General features: G+C 38.9%; 1 protein-coding gene across 1 annotated transcript in view; it reads right to left on the minus strand.

Annotated features, from left to right (window-relative positions):
* Positions 1-2,622: 2,622 nt before the first annotated feature.
* Positions 2,623-20,861, minus strand: part of PHKA1 (phosphorylase kinase regulatory subunit alpha 1) — a 140,823-nt gene continuing 122,584 nt past the window's right edge. Inside the window, exons 23-32 of the mRNA XM_080795004.1 lie at positions 20,305-20,383; positions 20,042-20,171; positions 16,207-16,308; positions 15,179-15,294; positions 15,002-15,040; positions 13,308-13,358; positions 10,803-10,973; positions 8,616-8,669; positions 6,535-6,735; positions 2,623-5,312 (exon numbers count right to left, since the gene is read on the minus strand). Of these exons, the coding sequence (XP_080651130.1) occupies positions 5,139-5,312; positions 6,535-6,735; positions 8,616-8,669; positions 10,803-10,973; positions 13,308-13,358; positions 15,002-15,040; positions 15,179-15,294; positions 16,207-16,308; positions 20,042-20,171; positions 20,305-20,383 (1,117 nt within the window). The 3' untranslated portion in view covers positions 2,623-5,138. The remainder of the gene's footprint in view (positions 5,313-6,534; positions 6,736-8,615; positions 8,670-10,802; positions 10,974-13,307; positions 13,359-15,001; positions 15,041-15,178; positions 15,295-16,206; positions 16,309-20,041; positions 20,172-20,304; positions 20,384-20,861) is intronic.

The raw sequence follows: 20,861 nt of genomic DNA on the forward strand, positions 1-20,861 counted from the left end.
AGAACAAGTGTGGTACAGTTTCACAGAAATCGAGGGATGATGTGGGTTATAAGAAGGGAGAGGTAGTAAAAACGTCATTGCCATTAGGAGCTCACTGATGTTCTCCAAACAAAACAAAACAAAACAAAACAAAACAAAACAAAACACCAAAAAAACCAAAAAAACCAAAAAACCAAACCAAACCAAAAAAACCCACCAAACCAAACCAAAAAACTCCATCAAACACCACAAGGCAGGGGAGGAAGCCAGACTGCAAGGGGTTAAGGAGTGAAGACTGTCAAGTGTAGCTTCCTCTTTGAAGAAATTTAATTGTGGAAGGAAGGAGTTAGTATATCAGGGGATGTAGAATTCATGAATGATTGTTTTTAAGACAAGAGAAATGCATATGTTTACAGACAGAGGGGAAGGAGTCTGTGGGGCTGTAGGAGTTCACTGAAAGGTGAGATCATGACAGGTTGGCAATATAAACAAGAGATGAGATTTGCCCTGGGTCTTCAGGGATAGGCAGTGAGAGGAAGAGGGCAGGATACAGGATGGCCAACTGACACCCTAAAATCTAGACCAAAAAAAGATGACACGAAAATGGATTGTTCTATGTGTTCTTTCAGATCCAGCAGCAGGTAGCTGAATACTTCAATGCACTTCTAAACTGGAAACAGTATCCTCATTTGGCATACAATGTGGCAAGATGATTCAAGTACAGAGAAAGATAAATTGTTGCAATGAGGCTCTGAAATTGGCGGCGTATTCTTGCAGCAAATTTGCAGGGTGGCAGGGTGGCTGGACCCTTGTTTATGGTTAAGATGGAGCACAATCCATGCCACAGGTCCCTAATCTCAATTTGCTACATGCTTAAGCCCCAGATGGTCCTTAAATTGGGAAGAAAACCCTTCTCAAAGCACTGGATTTGCAGTTGGAAGACTTTAAGTTCAAAGGAAGGAGGTTGAATTTTGGCTCCAAAGTTTACTGCTGTGGGGACCCTGGGTAAATTCCTTGACTCACACTCTTCCACCGTTATTGCTAAAGCTAGTTTTTGAACCAGCAAGGTCAGGTTGGGCTGTGCCACTTCTTTTAGTGATCTCTCCTGTTTTCACTTGCTGGCAGAAACAGGCAGAAGGGGAAGCAAACACGTTACAAAGGCACTACTCCTCTGGCTACCTTCTTTGTGCATTTCTGTCCATACAATCTGCCCACTGATGCCTCAACTGTACTTAACAGACTGACCCTTGTTTTAATGTCTTTTCCTTGGAGAGTTTCATTGTCGAGAATGTGAACTCTAGAGTCAGACTGCTTGGGCTCAAATTCCAGCTGTACCACTTATGAGCTGTTTGATCTTGAACAGTTTGCTTAAGTTCTCAGCACCTCAGTTCCCTCCTCTGTAAGATGGGGATGATAATAGTCTCTAATCTCACACGGTAATTGTGAAGAATAGAATAGAATAGAATAGAATAGAATAGAATAGAATAGAATAAGGTGGTTCATACCAGCTGCCTTATAACAATGTCTGGCATTTGGTAAGCACTCAAATATTATCATCCAAGAGATATTATGCCAAGTATTCCCTAATTTGGAGGAAAGTCTCCCCGCATTGTTTCCTTACCCCACACCACTACTGCAAGAGTATTGCTTGTGGTTTGAGAATAGGTCCTTGGCTTTGAGGCCTAGCCTTAAAAGAAATCAGACTTCTGCTAAATATAGGGCAACCATATAATCCAAACTGGGACACTTTTGAGAGTGACAAAGAGTGCTATTAATAATTATGCCAGGACAACAGGCATAAATGGAGACTGTCCTGGGCAAACCAAGCCCTAAGGTCACTCAGGTTTAATAGGAAATGAAGACTAAATGTGGACAACACTGTATTTATCTCCACTGCATTAGTGTAGGTACTAGGTGTTAGGTACCTAGCACCTAGTACCTACACTAATTGGTAAGTGCAATGGGGGATAGTAGAGGTTTTTGTGAGCTGTGGCTAAGAACAACTTTTGCCCCACCAGTTGCATAAAACTCCCACAGTGTAGTAAAACCTAACTAACCAGGATGGGACTGGAGACTGGTTCATCCTTACTGAATAAACCCTCACTTGTTACACAAAGGTTAATAGGTAGTATAAAGAAGATTCTGCCAAGTATTTATAATACTTAGGAGACCAAATAATCTTTAAGTACCCTCCAGTGGTACAGAAGCACCATTTGCACACAGTTGTAATTCTGAGTAAAAATCAGTCTTATTCATTCGTCAGAACAGGTCCCCTATCATTATGATGAGCTCTGGGTGTTATATGTAGTGATAATTCACTAGAATCTACTCCTGAAACCAATATAGCACTGTAAGGTAACTAATTTAAATAAAAATTTGGGGAAAAAAAGAATAGGTCCCCTAAAGATGTCACTAAGCCCGTTTTAATTTAGTGAACCTAGTTTTGAGTGGGTATGTGTTTGAAAGATAAAAGTGCATTTCTTTACATATATTATCTAACATGTTCTACAATGTATAATATAGGATTTCTGTGTTAATATTATTCCACTTTGACCCAATTAATGAGCTTTGGCTGTACTGTACAATTAAACAGAGTATGTAAGAGAGAGCCACCAAAGAAACTCCAATCACAAAAACACACATAAAGTTTGGCACACTGGCATCAGACGTGATTTAATTGGACATTCCAATTTTTAATTCTATTTTCAAAACATAAGAGCTTTAAAAAAAAGGTCCAAGGTGTCTTTTAGTACCACATGCTTAAAATGAAGAAAACACAAATCGAGTTTTCCAAAAAGTTGCTTTCAATGTGAAGTAGCACTGTATGGAGAGCGTAGTAATGGACAACTTAGTAAACCCCAGGGGACTGCAGCCATCAGGGTTAGTTCAGGCAACTTAGCTTAGCAGGGGAGAGAGTGGCGGTTTTCACCTGGTGCCACTCCAGACGTACTTCCTGTGGTTTGCGCACACTTGCAGCCAGTGAAAAGACCAACAGTTTCAGAACAGGTTGTAAATTCTCTTTATCAGCGATCAGAAAATCACATGATCTGAAAGCTACGTACTGTGTATTTCCATTTGCTCTAAGAGACCTACTAAAGAGGTCAGCCATCCTCTCTCATTTCCACTATCTGTTTTCTCTTACCCTATTTCCTATGCTCACTTATTCATGTACTCAAAAGATTGTCATTGGTTCAGTGAGAATTGTTTAAAGAGCTCCGTGTCCCCATCCCCATTCTTGGAGAAAAATCTGAAAAGTCTGAAAGAAAGGAAAGGATTGAAGTAGGTAGTTACTTGAGTGAAAACAGGGAGTTTAAGTAGAGTTTTTACACATAAATAAGGGGAAGGAGAGTGCTATGGACTGAATATGTATCTCCTTCTGATATTCATACCTTGAAGTCTTATCCCCAGTGTGATGGTACATAGAGGTGGGGGGTCTTTTGAAGGTAATCAGGATTAGATGAAGTCATGAGGGAGGAGTTCCCATGACAAAATTAGTACCCTTATGAAGAAGCAGAAGAGATGAGAGTACCTGCCCTGCCCACCCCTTTCTCTGCCATGTGAAGACAGCAGGAAGGTGGCCATTTGCAATCCAGGAAGATGGTCCTCACCAGGTGCTGAATCTGCTGGCACCTCCACCTTGGACCCCTCAGCCTCCAGAGACTTGGAAAAATGAATGGTTGTGGTCTAAGCTACCCAGTCTACTGTCTTTTGTTATAGCAGCCTGAACTAAGGCGGAAAGTTAGGAGAAGCATTCTTCAAACAAGGCTACTTTAACATGAGACTGGGGAAAATGACTTAAGGATCCCTCCATTACCTTGGGTACGTCAGCCTGGAGGCCATGGTCACTACCCATCCACGTAACAAACACATATTTACATAGGCTGCCCAGTGTAGATACAGAGAGATATTCAGACACATCGAAACTACTCACATTTAGAAAAACTGCCATGTATGCTTAGTCATGCACCCAAATACAGGCATTTACAAGAAACAGATAGAAGCCCACAGACACCAAAATACGCATAGCTATGAACACTAACTAGAATCAGTGAGTGAAAATGCAAGTGAGGAATTTCAGAACAGATGGGAAGGTAGGGAGTTGCTGGCGGGTCTAGGGCTGGATGCTGGAGAAAGTGAGTAGGTGAGTGAGACAGAGACACAGGTAAGGACCACCAAGGAAGGACTGCTTGGTAAGGCAGCTGTAGACTGGACTGCCGGGTTCCAGTGTGCCAAAGACAGAGACTTCAATTGCCGTGCATGCTGTGTGTCAGCCCACTCTTCATAGACAAAGGTTGGAGCACAAAGCTCTCTTCAGGGCAATAACCTACTTCTGATTCCTTCTCTACTCCTCTGGTGTAAGATGCCACACAGGCATCTTCTCTTCTCCTTTCCTTTTGGGAACTGGGCTCCTGGCTCCCAGGTTATTCTGCATTTTCTGCTACAAATACATCTCTGAGTACCAGTCATCTTCACATGATGTGACTTCGGTTATCAATACAGAAATTCTTAAATATAGATGCTGCACTTGCATTTTTTGATATTTCCCCAAAGGGGAGTAGCAATTATGTATGCAGATACAGAGAAGACAAAAACAGGGAGGATAATTCTACACAGAAAGGAGTTCACCACTCTGTGGGAGGCAACATGTGAGTAAAGAAGGAAACAACGATTTGGTACTCTCTTTTCCCCAGAAAAGGCACTTAGAATAGGTATTTCCAAGTTATGGCAGTATAAAAATCCAACAATTCAGGGTTTACCCACTTGGAAGAATGTCCCAAAGCAGCCCCCCACTCATTCACACAATAAAACTACACATGAGAAAAACCAAACTTTAGCAGTAATTATGGATACCCGCTCTCCAAACAGTAGTTAAAAAACTACGTTTGTAACAGATCTAGAGAATAAAAACACATGCAAACTCTCAGGAACCGTGAAAGAATTAAGGCCTAGGACGGAGAGCCGGGGGCAGCGTATTCCCCCAGGCCGTGGTTCACTTCTAAAGCAATTAGTTTATCGGAACTTTCCACTCTTCTTGGGTGGGATGGAATGGAAAGGGGCAGGGGAGGAGTGATCAGGCCAACATGCTTCAGTCTCATGCACAATCAACGGAGGCAGGAACCAGCTGTCAAAAGACTCCCAGCAGCAAGGGCCCACAGGCCTCACTGCATGGCGCAGATGCTGTGGGGCAGGAACTCCTGCACGTAGGTGGCAGCTGCCTTGGAGAGGTAGGTCATGGTGCCAAACCTGCCACTGGGTGCACTGTCATACAGAAGAGTACAGATGCCAGACGCAGGATCCTTGGCCAACATGGTGTCATCTGCACCGAGGGTTTTCTGTTTGGTTTTTAAGGGTGGGAGAACACAGGGGAAAGGCAAGATTACTAATCCTACTGATTAAAGTCCTGATTAGGATAACTCAGAGCCTCCTCCCCATTGCCAACTAGTTGGGTCTTAGGCTGTTTAGGTGGGAAGGGATCAGAGTTCAGCACAAAATGTTGAATATGAATTTCTGAACATGCAGTTTTCACTAGGTTCCCCAATCCTATAGCAGTATTTGTATTGATTGCTTAGAATTCTTGAAAGTTAAAGATAACAGTTAATTAAATGAGTTGTGTCTGTTAAGTGTCAAATGTTAATAATGACAAATCACCCCAGAAAGACTTTGGTCTGAATCTTTCTAATCTTTCTAATACCACTGATTTCAACCTATATTATTTTATCTTGCGTTTGATCCTGATTTCTTTCCAAGTCAACTTAATTCAAATAGACTGTAAGCTTTCCAAGCTAGAGTTTATGCCTAAAAGGGATCACATTTTTTTTTGTTTGGATATGTGGACTAAAAGCAATCCAGAATTTTTAAAATTAGGACTGTCCTGGAAAATAAAAATAATTTTTATTTCTTTTGCATTCCCCCACAGTGCCGAATAGAATGAAACACCTATTAACACATTTTGGAGATTTTCCTATTGACAACAGTGCATGGCCTTCACCTTAGCATTCCTACTCTTCATCTAGGAAACATTTGGAAAGCTTTCAATAAAAAGTTTGCATTTCTTAAACGGGGTTAATTTCCTGGAGGAAGACGTATTGAGAAAAATTTTAAATGTAGAATTAAAAGTTTCACTTTAATATTGTCCTATAGGTAAGTAGCGAATGCAGAAACAAAACCAAACCAGGGCAAAAATCAAACCTTCTCTTTTCCCTAATAGTCCAAAAAAGGATATGCTATCCCACAGTCTCTTACTAAGTCCTTCTTGCTACAGAAAGTCAATTGATAAGAATGAAATATGATGAAAAGCATACAAGCCTCATGAGTTCCAGGCAACTTTACCATCAAATACAATAGCAAAACACTTGGTGAAAGACAGAGGTCCTCCCACCACCTACTTCTTTAGCCATCAGAGCTCAGAGCCACTCACTACAAAGGGGGCCCAGAAGAGAGCTATGAGAAAGAGAGTGCAAGAGAGAGACCTTGGCTTCCTGAAGCACTCTGCAGTCAGGTTAGTGTCAGACATTCCCCTGTGAGGAAACAACAGGGTTGTCGCCGTTTGCCTACCTGTTCTTGAAGGAACAAGTCATTAGCAATATGCACTATTTTTTCCACGGCAATGATGCTTCCTATGCTATGAATTTCAATATCTGCCATCATGGTGAGGACAAGGATGGCTTCAACCAGAAGCTGGCGGTATTCGGGCTGAGGTACACGATTCAAGACCGACTCCACATGAACAGAGAATTTAATCTCGCCTGGAGTCATCTGTGATAGAGAAAAATAGAATCAATTCCTGAGAGCCCATCATCCGGGAGGCATCAATCACCTATTCTGAAAGGCAGTAAAAGCAGTGTAGCCGAGAGTACTGCTCAGTCTCCTTCAAAGTACCTGAGTGAGTAAATTGGTTCAATCTTTTTGGAAGGCAATATGACAATGAATAACAAGAGACATAAAAGTGTCAGTGCCCTCTAACCCACAGTCCTATTTCAGAGCCTTCGTCCTAAGTAAATAATTCAAGAGAGGAAAAAAATAGCCCCATGTGCAAGAGCGTTTACAGCAGCATTAGTCACAAGTGTAAAACCAAAAGTAATCTAAACACGGGAATGGTTGTGTAAATAATGGCACATCATGGGACAGCAACTTCATGAGTTTTTATAGAGTCATTTAAGAGAGTAAATATGATGACTGTGCATAAAAGAAAAATCTAGGCGGAACTTAAAGTTGTATTTACATGATGACTACAATTATGTAGAACATTTATATACTGTTAGATTAAAATGGGCAGGAAGAAATAAAAAAGTTACTTTAGGGTGAACGGGATTGAGGAATAAGTTTGGGTAAAACAGTATTGAGTATGTGGTGGCACTGGAGATTTGGACTTTATTTTTATTTTTTTAAAGATTTTATTTATTTATTTGACACAGAGAGAGACAGTGAGAGAGGGAATACAAGCAGGGGGAGTGGGAGAGGGAGAAGCAGGCTTCCTGCTGAGCAGGGAGCCCGATGTGGGGCTCGATCCCAGGACCCCAAGATCATGACCTGAGCCTAAGGTAGACGCTCAATGACTGAGCCACCCAGGCACCACAGAGATTTGGGCTTTAAAGGCCAAGGTTCAAGCCCTGTCTTTGTCAGTTACTAGTTTTATGACCTTGAGCAATTTGTTTCCCTTAATTTGTTTCCTTTTCTATAAATTGGGAATTACGATCCCTTCTTTGGGCTATCTCATATACCTGTGTTGAAGATCAAAGTAAAGAGCATGTGAAGGTACTTTGAAGACTCGTAAAGGTACCATTCAGGTATGTATTGTTATTAATTACACTAATATTTCAATCTTGCTTAAAAACAGAGAAAGGACAAATAGAGGACACAGTGTTCTTTATTAGAGAAGAGGCCTCTAGGTAAGAGGGAAACCCTGAAGCATAGCATTAGCTTTCTCCCCTGGCCCCTCCAGCCATTATCTGCAACAACGCCAGTGTTTCTGAGAATTTTCCACTATCCAATCTTACTATTCCTAATTTGCTAATTCTAGTTCCTTTGTTGGTTTTGTATAAAGGCTATTTTTATCATTTCTATGTGATCAGGCCAGAAGGGAAATATAAAGGCACCTGATAACATATGTGTGTAGTTCATGGCAATGTTTTCCAACCATAGTTACATATTAGGCTCATTCTAAGGATTTTTTTTTAAGTACTGATAATCACGCCCCATCCCTGGAAATTTTAATCTGCTAAATTCGAGATGGGCGCTCAGGTTGCTGTGGCATACAGTTTGAGCTGTAGTTCATCATCTAAAAGTCTCCAGGAACCCTACTAGAGAAAGGTGGGGATGAGAAGGATGGGAACATGAGAGGTCATCCATTCTTAGATCTCTATCTTGTCTGTCCTCTCTGACTCAGGCCACACTCACACAAACCAGCCTAATTTAGTCAACCATTAAATGAGGCTGTCCTTATATAATTCATAAAATACGTAATTACTCTCTCATATTCCCATTCTGTTTTCAAAAAACATTCTCTCCTTTCTTCCAATGCACTCCACATTTAGTTGATTTGGAGTCATAGAACAATTATTTTGAAAAATGATCCCTGAAATACTTTAGCTATACAATCAGTCACATACATAAATGTGAAAGACACAAAATCTCACCTCTCTAGTGGTTGAAGAAGGAAGCACAAAACCTTCCACAGAGAGTCCGTGACACTGCAAGACAGCAAAAACATGTTGTCACCAAGGATATACTGACAACTGGGGCCTGTAAGGAGACACTTAGCATTTCTGAGTGTGCTCCATTGGGTAGATGCTGAGTAATCCCAGGCCAGTGAAAGGCCCTGCAGCCCAAGTGTCCTTGCCAAGGGGTTGTAATTACTGTGTTGCATGAAGCACGGGTGGACTACAGGACATGCAGGGTTTACCCTCTATTTAAAGGAGTGGGAGGGATAGAGAAGGTCTACCTTCTGGGAGAGACTAGCCCCAAAGATTCAGAGACTATCTGAGAGGTCTCATGCTAGGTCCCAGATGCATCACTAATTGGCTTTCAGAAAGATTTTTAGGCTGAAGAAAACTCAAAACCTGCACTTGCAGACATGTATAGTTACTGCATTTTCTAGTGAAGCATCCCCCATCAGCACTGCTGATGATGCCCTCATCTCGCTGTACTTTTTCCCATAGTACTTGTCATCTTTTAACATTCTAGATAATTTACTTATTTATTTTATTTATTCTTTATTGTTTGTCTCTCCCTGGGGGAATGCAGGTTCCATAAGGGCAGAGATTGTTGTCTATTTTGTTCTTTGCTCTATCGCTGTTAACACCTAGGACTCTGCCTAGTGCACAGCAGATGCTTAAGAAATACTACATAAATGAATGACATTTTATCTTCTCTCTCACCATCAACTCATTTATTAAAAAGCAATGGGAATTAATGACTTGCCATTTTAGATGTTACGTAAATCAAAACAGTATATAGTAAGCCACAAAGATTCCAATCCCATAGGTTTACTGACTCTGGTACCAGATACTTCCATCCCATGTTTCATATGCTAAATAACAGTCTTTGTACAGAGAATTACCAGCCTGCAAGCATATGTGCAAAGTAATTATGTTACATTCATCCTCTAAAAGGAATGGAATGACAAAGCAGAGGGCATCTGTTTTTCCTCTTACATGAGGGTTCCGAGTCCAGGGTTTGATTCTGCCACAAAATAGTCAATCTTCCTAGTCATTTAAATGTTCCTTTTCTTGTAGTCTCAAGGCCTTAAGGTTTTGCACCTTTATCATAACACATCTTAGCTTTGCATTATAGCTGCTATTTAAGAAGGTAACTATGGATTAAACTCCCTGATGACAAGAACACATACCTTCCATGTATCTGGGGTAGAACAGCACTTACTACATGTCTGTGAAATAGAATTGCCATAGCACAGGCATAACTGTACAGATAAAATACCCGTCTGTAGAGGTTAGAGAGAGGAAAGCAAATTTTAAGTACTCTTTGAAAAGAAGATTGCCAGAGCTGGTAGTCTGAAGAATCAACTTTTACCTTTCCCAAAGATCACGTTTCTGTCCCTAGAAGAATGAATATCAGTATACTAAGGGGAGAAATGTAACTAAAGGTTTTGAAGTCCTAGATGAAATTTTCTTCAGGTCCTTGTCTAGGGTAATGAGGCAGAAAGTGGCACCTAAGAAACTATAAATGAGACCCATGAACGAGTACAGTGGACTTCCTGGCCCTCTAAAGTTGTCACAGTCATAATGGTGTGAGGTCCCCTTAACTGTCTTTGGCAAGCTAAGCCTTTGAAAGAAAAACAAAAATTGGCCATGCCAACAGAGACTTTGGGCCATTAGCATCACTAGGATCTTGGATTTATTTGGTAGTTTTCATCCAAGTAAAAAAATATAAGTAATAGATTCTTACACTAACTCCTCAGATACCACAGTCATTTCACAATAGTGTCAGCACATTGCTACAAAAAACATTTCCACTCTACAGTAGCTACAAAGAAAGTGGGCTCTTTGTGGCTAAATTTGATAAGCAGCAAATGTATCACAATGTCCAACAATGTTCAACTATGGCCAACAGCAGAGAAGCCATGATTTTTGAAATCTAATTTATAAACAAGACTATAACAACAATAATAGAAAGAGACTGAATCATAAATAATACCAAAAAAACCCAAATAACTTTGCTGATGAGGTCTTTTTCTATGTTTTGTCCATAGAGCATATGACATGTATATAACTGTGGTGATGTCACAGTCATGTCATATCCCAACTAAGGGGACTGAGGATATCAAGGGGGAAAATAAAGAGATGTCGACAATGTGTTATGCTCACCTTCTGTAAAACTTTCCATACTTTTTGATAAAATCCAACTGGCACTCTGTTCAGTGCTCCATCTAGCCTTCTTCGACGTTGCCACTGACCTTGACGATTATCTTTAGATGTCTGTTGACCAAATGCACTAGGAAAAGACCCACTACTTGAAGCCACAGGTGTTCCAGGTGACTTGGGAGAAAAGGAGAGGAAAGAACGTGGAGAAAAGGAGAGGAAAGAACGTAAAGAAAAAGTCATCTCTGTTCCTCTGAACAGAATAATAAACACACTGTAGAATTAGAAACCACATATTAAGTGTAACATCCAAGATAAAGAGGTTACAGTGAAGCCAGTAGACTTACGAGTAGCTAGCAACAATGTAAACAGATACAATCTTTTTAGAAAGCAATCTAGTGATACTTAAAAGGAGCCATAGAAATACTGATCATCTAGGAGGTTCTTAGCTGTCTCTATCCTTGGTTATCTCTGTTAAACTTCTAGCTGGTCTATGCCTTAGTCTGCTGCTTTCAACACAAGCCTCAATCAAATTAAAAGAATTGAAATCAGACCAAGCATGTCCTCTAACTACAGTGAAATTAAATTAGAAATCAGTAACAGAAGGAAATTTAGGAAATTTACAAATATGTGGAAATCAGATAATATACCCCTAAGTAACTGGTGGTTTAAGAAAGAAATCACAAGGAAAATTAGAAAACACTCTGAGATAAATGAAAACACAGCATAGTAAAACTTAAGGGATGCTAAAACAGTGCTTAAAGAGAAATTTATGTTATAAATATTTGTATTAAAAAAGAAGTAGGGATGCCTGGGTGGTTTGGTTGGTTAAGCATCCACCTTTTGATCTGGGCTCAGGGTTGCGAGATCAAGTGCTGCATCAGTCTTCGTGCTGGGAGTGGAGGTGCTTATGATTCTCTTTCTCCCTCTTCCCTTTGCCCCTTCCCCCTTTCCCCACCTGTGTTTTCTCTTTCTCTCTCTCTCAAAAAAAGATGTTTTTTACTCTTGCTACTTCTGATCAGCGTTGTAACAGAGGTTCTAGCCAGTGATATTAAGCAAGAAAAGGAATAAACATCATCCAGAATGGAAAGGAACACGTAAAACTACATCTGCAGGTGACATGATCTTATATAGAAGGAATTCACAAAAAAGCAATTAGAACTAATAAATGAGTTCAGTAAAACTGTACAATATAAGATGAGTATAAAATCAACCATATTTCTAAATAGTAGCAATCAATAATCTGAAAATGAAATTAAGAAAAAAATCTCATTTAAAATAGCATCTGAAAGAATAAAATACGTAGGAATAAATTTAACGAAAGAAGTATAAAACGTATACTCTGAAAACTTTAAGACATGTTGAAAGAAATTACAGAGTGGAAAGAAATCCCATGTTCATAGGTCAGAAGACTTAATTAACATTGTTAAGATGGCAATACTCTTGAAATTTATCTACAGATTGAACACAATCATCATAATCCCAACTGGGTTCTTTGCAGAAATTGATGAGCTTATCCTAACACTCATATGGAAATTCAAGGGACCCATGATAGCTAATACAATCTTAAAAAAAAAAAAAAAGACCAAAGTTGGAGTTGCCTTAATCTCTTCAGTTTAAGAAATCTGAAATCATAGTCCACTACATTATGAATCATTGATTTAAACCAACGACATTTAATCGGAGCTCAGTCTTCCTCAAATGTAACCTTCATGGGGCACCTGGGTGGCTCAGTGGGTTAAAGCCTCTGCCTTCGGCTCAGGTCCTGATCCCAGGGTCCTGGGATTGAGCCCCATGTTGGGCTCTCTGCTCAGCGGGGAGCCTGCTTCCCTTCCTCTCTCTCTGCCTGCCTCTAGGCCTACTTGTGATCTCTGTCTGTCAAATAAATAAATAAATAAATAAATAAAACATAAAATGTAGCCTTCATGAGTGCAAGGACCAAATATGTTTTGTTCTCTATTGTATTTCCAGTACCTGGCACAAAACTGGCACTCAATTAATATTTACTAAATAAATTAATAATCAGAACAATAGCCAATCCAGTGATTTTCAGACTTAAAAGTGCATCAGAATCACCTAGAAAGTTTATTAAAGCACAGATTGCTAGGCCTCACCCAAGCCTTTCTAATTCAGTAGGCCTAGGGTAGGGATCAAGATTTTACATTTTTAAGAAGTTCCTAGGGGTTGCTGATACTATCCAGCACAGATAGTAGGCATGCAATTAATTATAGTATTTGAAAGAATAAGTGTATAAACAGACACTTAGCAAATACTTATTAAATTGAATTTTGCTTTCTGAAATAGAAAAGAGGCTAGAGTTGAATCTCCTTCCCTACCCTTTTGGGAAAACAAATAGAAAGATTTTATCCCCATACATGAAGTTGATTTATACTTATTTTTTCGTTCTTGATTCATTTGTTTATCTTTTCAGTCAGTCAGTATATGTCATGACTTACATAACAGCACACACTCAAAGCACTTATGATTGGTATATAATATAACAGCAGTTACCAGAAAAGACGATGACATCAAATCTATACCCAAGGGATGACCACCATTGGACTATAAAAAAAAATTGACAAAATAAGATTTTCAAAGGGATGAGGCAAGGCAAACATTTGTGTTTTTAAAAGTTATTAGTAGAATAAAATTACAGACAATTCAAGTAACTAGCCAGCATGTTATTTAAAAAGCTGATGAAATAGCCTTACTCTAGAAGTCATGGTAAAGGGTAAAACAAAAACAAAAACAAAAAACAAACAAACAAAAAACACCGACCCTTAAAAATATTTTTTCCATGATCAGAAAAAAGGGCATTGGTGAGTGGTAGAGAAAAGGACTTAGAACAATACAAAATACCAGAGAGGCAGGTAAAGGCAGAAATCAATAATTAGAAATTAGAAAGTAATGAAAATTTAGCACTCTCAATCATCAAAATTACAGTCCTAATGATTTGGGCTCTCTTGAAGTCCTATAGGTAGTGGATGTGTAAAAAAAGAATTAAATGATATAGCTGCATAGGTCAAGTCCTTAATATCATAGTAATCTAGCTGGGAACACGGACTTCAAGTTCTAAATATATAATGAACTTGTAAGTAATACTGTGTGACTATAAACAACTGTAAAATGGTTAGCCAATCACCCTTGGCCAAAACAAGGATTGTTTGACAACAACATCAGTTTAACTCTTCAGTATGAAGAGTTCTTTCACCTTTCACCTTTCATCTTTCACCTTTCAGGTAGGAAAATGTTCAGATTATCCAAATTATCTGCAAAAAACCCTGTAGAAGTGACCACTTTTCTATTACAAAGCCATTTCTTATTCCATTCAGTTCTTGCCCTTGCATAATATAAATCTGAATAGTTTCCTTCAAATTGAACTTCAAGCATTGGCCTCATTCTTGTCCTTAATGGTTCTGACTCCTACAAAACCCCAAACAAATAAAATTTCCATTTTGTTTCTCCTCCTCTGGATGTACTAATTCTTCAAGCTACCATAAATCAATTTGGAAGGCAGGAGGAGTAGTTTTAAGATTTTCATAAAAAGCGCTACTGGGGGAGACCAACTCAATACCTTCTCAACTCAAAGACTCTGAAATTACATGATTTCCCAGAGTTTTGAAAGAAGCTATGGAAGTTTGTGTTAAGTATTTCTTTTTAGAGCACAATAATTTGCCTATTCTCATGTGCAGGGAAAGATGAGTAAGAGGCTACAGTATGATGTTCGAGGACTCCCACCAACTCCCAGACTGATTTAGATGTTTTTTCCTCTATGTGTCCACACACTTTTCATATACCTCTATCATGACAATGATAAAAATCTAATTTGGGGACAATGTCTGAAAGTAGATTTTTTAAAAGGCCCTCACCTCATCTGGTGTTCTCTCTAATACCTGTTCTTAAAAGTAAGGAATTGGAGACTAGTTTCATAAAGAAAATTCATTCCAAAATTATATGTTAATTTAAACAAGAGGAATTCAGGGTTTCAATTTCTTGTTATCAGAAACAAATTACCTCCCTCCTAAAATTAGTAAAATAGTTTGGTCTAGAAGAAGAAAATGATCTGCAAAATGAATGTTACAATGGAGAATCAAACAAGCTGCTGTGTGGTTTATTATCTTATTTGTAAAAAGGCATGAACTCATGCATGTTATACATGCCTAAAGGCAGGTTAAATTATGTTAAAGGGTCCCTAGTTGTTTCACCTGACTCTCAGTTGAGACAGATAGTCTACGAAATTCCACCTGAAAAAAAAAATGGCTCTGATTAAATGCAGGATATGAAACAAAATACACGATCCCAACAAAGTCTGATTCCAAAAGAAGGTTCTTAAACATGACAATATCCTAGCTCATCTCCCGAGATATCCCAAGATGTCTTACCTGCTTTATCTCACTTTTTAACTGCATTATCCCAGTTCGTTCTGTTTTGGTTGCCCCAACAGCACCAATCTCGTGGATAGAGATAGCAGGGCTAACATTTGAATCAGTAGGACGAACTACATAGCACGACAGATGAAAGAGAAAGAGAGAGGATAATTAGGTTCAAGTTATTTTCTCCACCACGCTTAAAAGACTTGGATATGTGTCCTCCTTTTATGTTAATAATAATAAAAAACAACCAACCAACTCTAGCCTTGCTATTCAAAGTGTGGTCCACGGACCAGCAGCATCAGCATCTCCTAGGAGCTTGTTAGTTGAATCTTGGGTCCCACTCCAGGCCTACTGAAACAGTTTGCATTTTAGCAAGTTTCCCAGGTTATTCTTATGCACAGTAAGGCTTGAGAAGCACTGCTTTATATCTTTTTTTTTTTAACCACTCTGGGGTCTAGTATCCACCCATCTGATATTGTATATTTCTTTATCCTAAGCCTGAAGTTGAGTGTGAGAGATAAACTTTTTCATTTGCCCTGTTTTAGATGCTTGATACCAAATTCCACAGCCAAACCACCAAGTGCAGGTGGAGCATTAATTTGTGACAGACTCCAAGATGTGTCTGAATTCAAAGGTGAAAGGATGTATCAGATGCACTGTAACAGCTTCATACACATAGGCACACCACTGTAAATGCTACTGAATTATTGCCAAATGGAATACAAGAAAGTTTCAAGTGATATGGGCTGCTGGTTGTCCTAAAGTGGGCATTTAGGATAATGTAAAGGAATAGATAGAACAGTTCAAAACAAAACATGGTAGTAATCCACTTAGGGGATATATCCATTTAAGGAGAAAAAAGAGACATACAGTAGTTTCCAAATCTTGTTCCAGAAGACAGCTTTGCTTTTAACTGTTTCATATATTGGGTTTTTATTTAGTTGGGGGAAAGGTTCCTCTGATAAAAGAAAAACATTTTAAAATCAATGGGATAAAACTAACACTCTAAAATGGAAATGCCATTACTCAAATCTTACCACTTCGTTCCACTCCAAACTCCTTGCCACTGAGAATGTGATGCAGGAGGTTCTTCATGGCCGAAGGACTGAGATTCATGAGGCTGTCTGTGGCTTCCTCAGCTAGTCATCAGAAATGTTAGGACGTTGTTAGTGTATAGAAATGCAACTGACTTCAGCACAGTGATTTTATATCCTGCCAATTTGCTGAATTCCTGTATGAGTTCTAGCAATTTTGGGATGTAATCTTTTGGGCTTCCACATGGAATGTCATGTCATCTGTGAAGAATGAAAGCTCAACTTCTTCTTTGCCAATCTGGATGCCTTTTATCCTTTTATTTCTTTTTGTTTGATGGCTGAGTCTAGGACTTCTAGTCCTACATTGAATAGCAGTGGTGAGAGTGGATAACCCTGTTGTGTCCCTGACCTTAGAGAAAAAGCTTTGTTTTTCCCTGTTGAGGATGATATTTGCTGTGGGTTTTCCACATATGGCTTTTCTGATATTGAGGTATGTTCCCTCTATACCTACACTGTGGAGAGTTTTAAACAAGAAGGCATGCTGTACTTTATCAAATGCTTTTTCTGGATCTATTGAGAGGATCATATAGTTCTTGTCCTTTCTTTTATTAATGTGGTATATCACATTGATTGGTTTGCAGATGTTGAGCCACCCTTGCAGCAAAGGCAAGGAAAGGAAGCAAATGAACTATTGGGACTTCATCAAGATAAAAAGCTTTTGCATAGCAAAGGAAACAGTCAACAAAACTAAAGGCAACCTACAGAATGGGAGAATATATTTGCAAATGCCTTATCAGATAAAGTGCTAGTATCCAAAATCTGTAAAGAACGTATCACACCCAACTCCCAAAAAACAAATAATCTAGCCAAGAAATGGGCATAAAACATGAAGAGACATTTTTCTAAAGAAGAAATGGCAAATGGCCATGAGACATGTGAAATACATGTCTAAATACAGAAGAAATACTATTGGCAAATGGCCAATAGACATGTGAAGAAATGCTCAACATCCCCTGGCATTGGGAAAGTACAAATCAAAACCACAATGAGTGGGGCACCTGGGTGGCTCGGTAGGTTAAGCGCCTGCCTTCCGGTCAGGTCATGATCTCAGGGTTCTGTGATCAAGCCCCGAGTTGGGCTCCCTGCTCAGTGGGGAGTCTGCTTCTCCCTCTCCCCCTCCCCCTCCCCCTCCTTGTGCTCTCTCTCTCTTAAATAAATAAAATCTTAAAAAAAAAAAACAGAATGAGATACCACCTCACACCAGTCAGAATGGCTAAAATTAACAAGTCAGGAAACAACATATGTTGGTGAGGATCTGGAGAAAGGGGAACCCTCTTAACACTGTTGGTCGGAATGGAAGCTAGTACAGCCACTGTGGAAAATAGTTTGGAGGTCCCTCAAGAAGTTGAAAATAGAGCTACCCCAACGACCCAGCAATTGCACTACAGGTATTTATCTGAAGGATACAAACATAGTGATTCAAAGGGACACCTGCACCCCAATATTTATAGCAGCATTATCAACAAAAGCCAAATTATGGAAGGAGCCCCAATGTCCATTGACTGATGAATGGATAAAGAAGTGGAGAATATATATATATATATTCATTATATATATATATATATTATATATATATATATATATATATATAATGGAATATTACTCAGCCATCAAAAAGAATGAAATCTTGCCTTTTGCAACGATGTGGTTGGAGCCAGGGGGTATTACGCTAAGCAAAACAAGTCAGTCAGAGAAAGACAAATACCATACGATTTCACTCATATGTGGAATTCGAGAAACAAAACAGATGAACATGGAGGGGGGAAAGAGAGAAAACAGACTCTTAACTATACAGAACAAACTGAGGGTTACTAGAGGGGAGATGGGCAGGGGGATGGGTTAAATGGGTGATGGGAATTAAGGAGTACACTGGTAGTGATGAGTGCTCGGTGTTGTATGTAAATGATGAGCCACTAAATTCTAGACCTGAAACTAATATTTCATTGTATGTTAACCAACTAGAATTTAAATAAAAACTTGGAAAAGAAAAAATAATAACCACAGTTAATAAGAGCTTACTACATGTAGGTCATGACTTTAGTAACAAACAGTTATGACAAGTACTTGACCTTGAGAAGTTTAACAGCTATTTGGTAGAGATTACACATGTAAACAAGATAAATAATAATAAAACATGTCTATACTAAGTACCAAATGAGAATTATAGACAATAAATGCTTTGGAAATCAGAGGAGACATCAGTCTCCAAGCATGGTAACTGGTAAAATTAGTGGGAAATACTGTGAAAGTAGGAGGTAGGCCTGTTGACGTTTCGAGTATCAGACCCAGGGATCTTGATTTCACTGTATAAGAAGTAAAGAGCCATGGTTTTAATGAATCCACAGGAAAAAAAAAATCAGTAATAGGAAATGAAAGATAACTGAAGAATGGGTTTTTTTTCCCTTGTTGAGGTTTATGATTAAATAATTAGACCCTAATAAAACATCCCTGCGTGTGTGTGTGTGTGTGTGTGTGTGTGTGTATAACGCAATACATGTAATCCATAACAATGTGCTGAACTGGAAATCATTTGGAATCAGGCAGACTTTGACTCAAATGGTACTATTTACTAGGCAAGTAAAGTTACTATATAGCTTTAGGCAAGTTATTTAATCTCTCTGAGATTCAGATGATTTATTTAAAAGCAGAACAAAAATATCTTCTCCAGAGTGTGGTCATAAGGATTAAATGAGATAATGTATGTAAATATAAAGCAAAAAAGCACAGAGTCTAACATATGGTAGGTATAAAATAATCATTAGCTCTTTTCCTTCAAAAAGGTTATTTTAATATTAATTATGTAATTTAGGTTAGAGTCAAGCCAATAAATTTAGCTACTTGTTAATAGCTCAATTAAAAGCCTTTCGGGGAAAGGTAACAGAAATAATGGCTAAAATTGAGTTTTGCAACTTTAATTTCATTTTTGTATGCAATCTCTATCTCTATTATTTCACCATTCTTATTGCAATCAAACAAATACCAATGGAAAAAAAATAGTCACACCATGGCAGTCCCTTTCCCTCCCTCACATTTTATACAATTTTGTGTTGCAGATTCCAGAGGCCCCTGTTTTTCTTCTAACTAAACCTGTTATCTTGCCAAATACACCTACAGTTAATTTCAAGGAGAGTACTGTCAGGTAAATATCAATAGAAATATGGCATTCCTTTATTCCATCCTGTTATTGACTAGACAGAATACTGACAATGTGATCAAACTGATGTGGTGACTTAATCTGGGGTCAAGGAACTGCACTGCCAGGGCACCTGGATGGCTCAGTGGGTTAAGTGTCTGCCTTCGGCTTCAGTGGGATCGAGCCCCACATCAGGCGCCCTGCTCAGCAGAGAGCCTGCTTCTCTCTCTCCCTCTGCCTACCGCTCCCCCTGCTTGTGCTCTGTCTCTTTCTGTCAGATAAATAAATAAAATCTTAAAAAAGAAAAAAAGAAACTGCACTGCCCGAGTTAGAATCAAACCCAGTCTGTCACACTCAAATTTGATGCATACTTAAGCTCACACTAGGAGTTGGAAAGAATGTAATTTGGAGTGCAGAGCCCCCAAGAGGTGGAATTGTGAAGTTGCAGAACAAATACATAAATCTGTCATAATACCAGTCTCGTGATTTGTAGAAATAGAAGTTGACTAACATGGGAACAAGATTGCTATATGCAGCTTCTGAGCTGCTAATAAAATGTTTTCGCTTTCTTTCCCTCCTGATCCAATACACAATAGCCCTACATTAATAGTGAATTCTGCCAAAAATAGTTACTAAAATGAGTACCTGAGCATCGGAGGGAGTGGGCCAGTTCTGTAGCCATAACTTGTATGATTAGACCAATTCGAAGTCGAAACATTTCGGCAAAGAGGCTAGGCTGAGTTCGCATATACATGGCTAGATATACCATTATTTCCTGTGCATGGAATGAATATAGAAAAAATTATGGTCCAGGTCTCACAAAGCCCATTTGGTAGTCTTTGGAAACTGCCAGATCAAATGAAAACAAAAATATCAATCACCATATTAGATGTCATAATTCTGCTCACCTGTGTAAGGATCGAGATGCTCATGTCCCCTTCACTGGCTTCATCTATCAGCTGAGTGAGCACTTCATAGGGCAGAGGTCTGAGGGAGAAGATGGTGAAGAAAGACAAAATTCTGTCACTGTTTAAGCTTCAGTACACAGAGAAAATAAAAAACCTCCTCCCAAGTCCAAGTCACTGCTTCAGTGTCTAATCATTGTTGGTAGCATTTGGTTCTTTCAGTCCTTAAAGTTCATTGCCTCCCCAAACCACTTTGGCCTCTGTCAACTCAGGAGAGCTTTCCTCTTTGCTCTCTAAAGCTGGATTGCCTTTCTTCTTCAAACTTTTATTTAAAACTCACCCACGAGGTCTTTCCAGATCAGTCTTTCATGGTTAATTCTTAACATATGACAAGTAACCATTATGGCCAGAAAGTAATAAACTAAATTTAAGCTTTGTCTTTTGGAAACCATTTTGTTATTTTATGATCATATCTTAGTTATATTGATTTTATAGTTTCATCAGTTTACACACACACACACACACACACACACACACACACACACAGAGATAAGCATACC

Source organism: Martes martes, assembly GCF_963455335.1.
Source record: "Martes martes genome assembly, chromosome: X".
NCBI classification, from domain to species: domain Eukaryota; kingdom Metazoa; phylum Chordata; class Mammalia; order Carnivora; family Mustelidae; genus Martes; species Martes martes.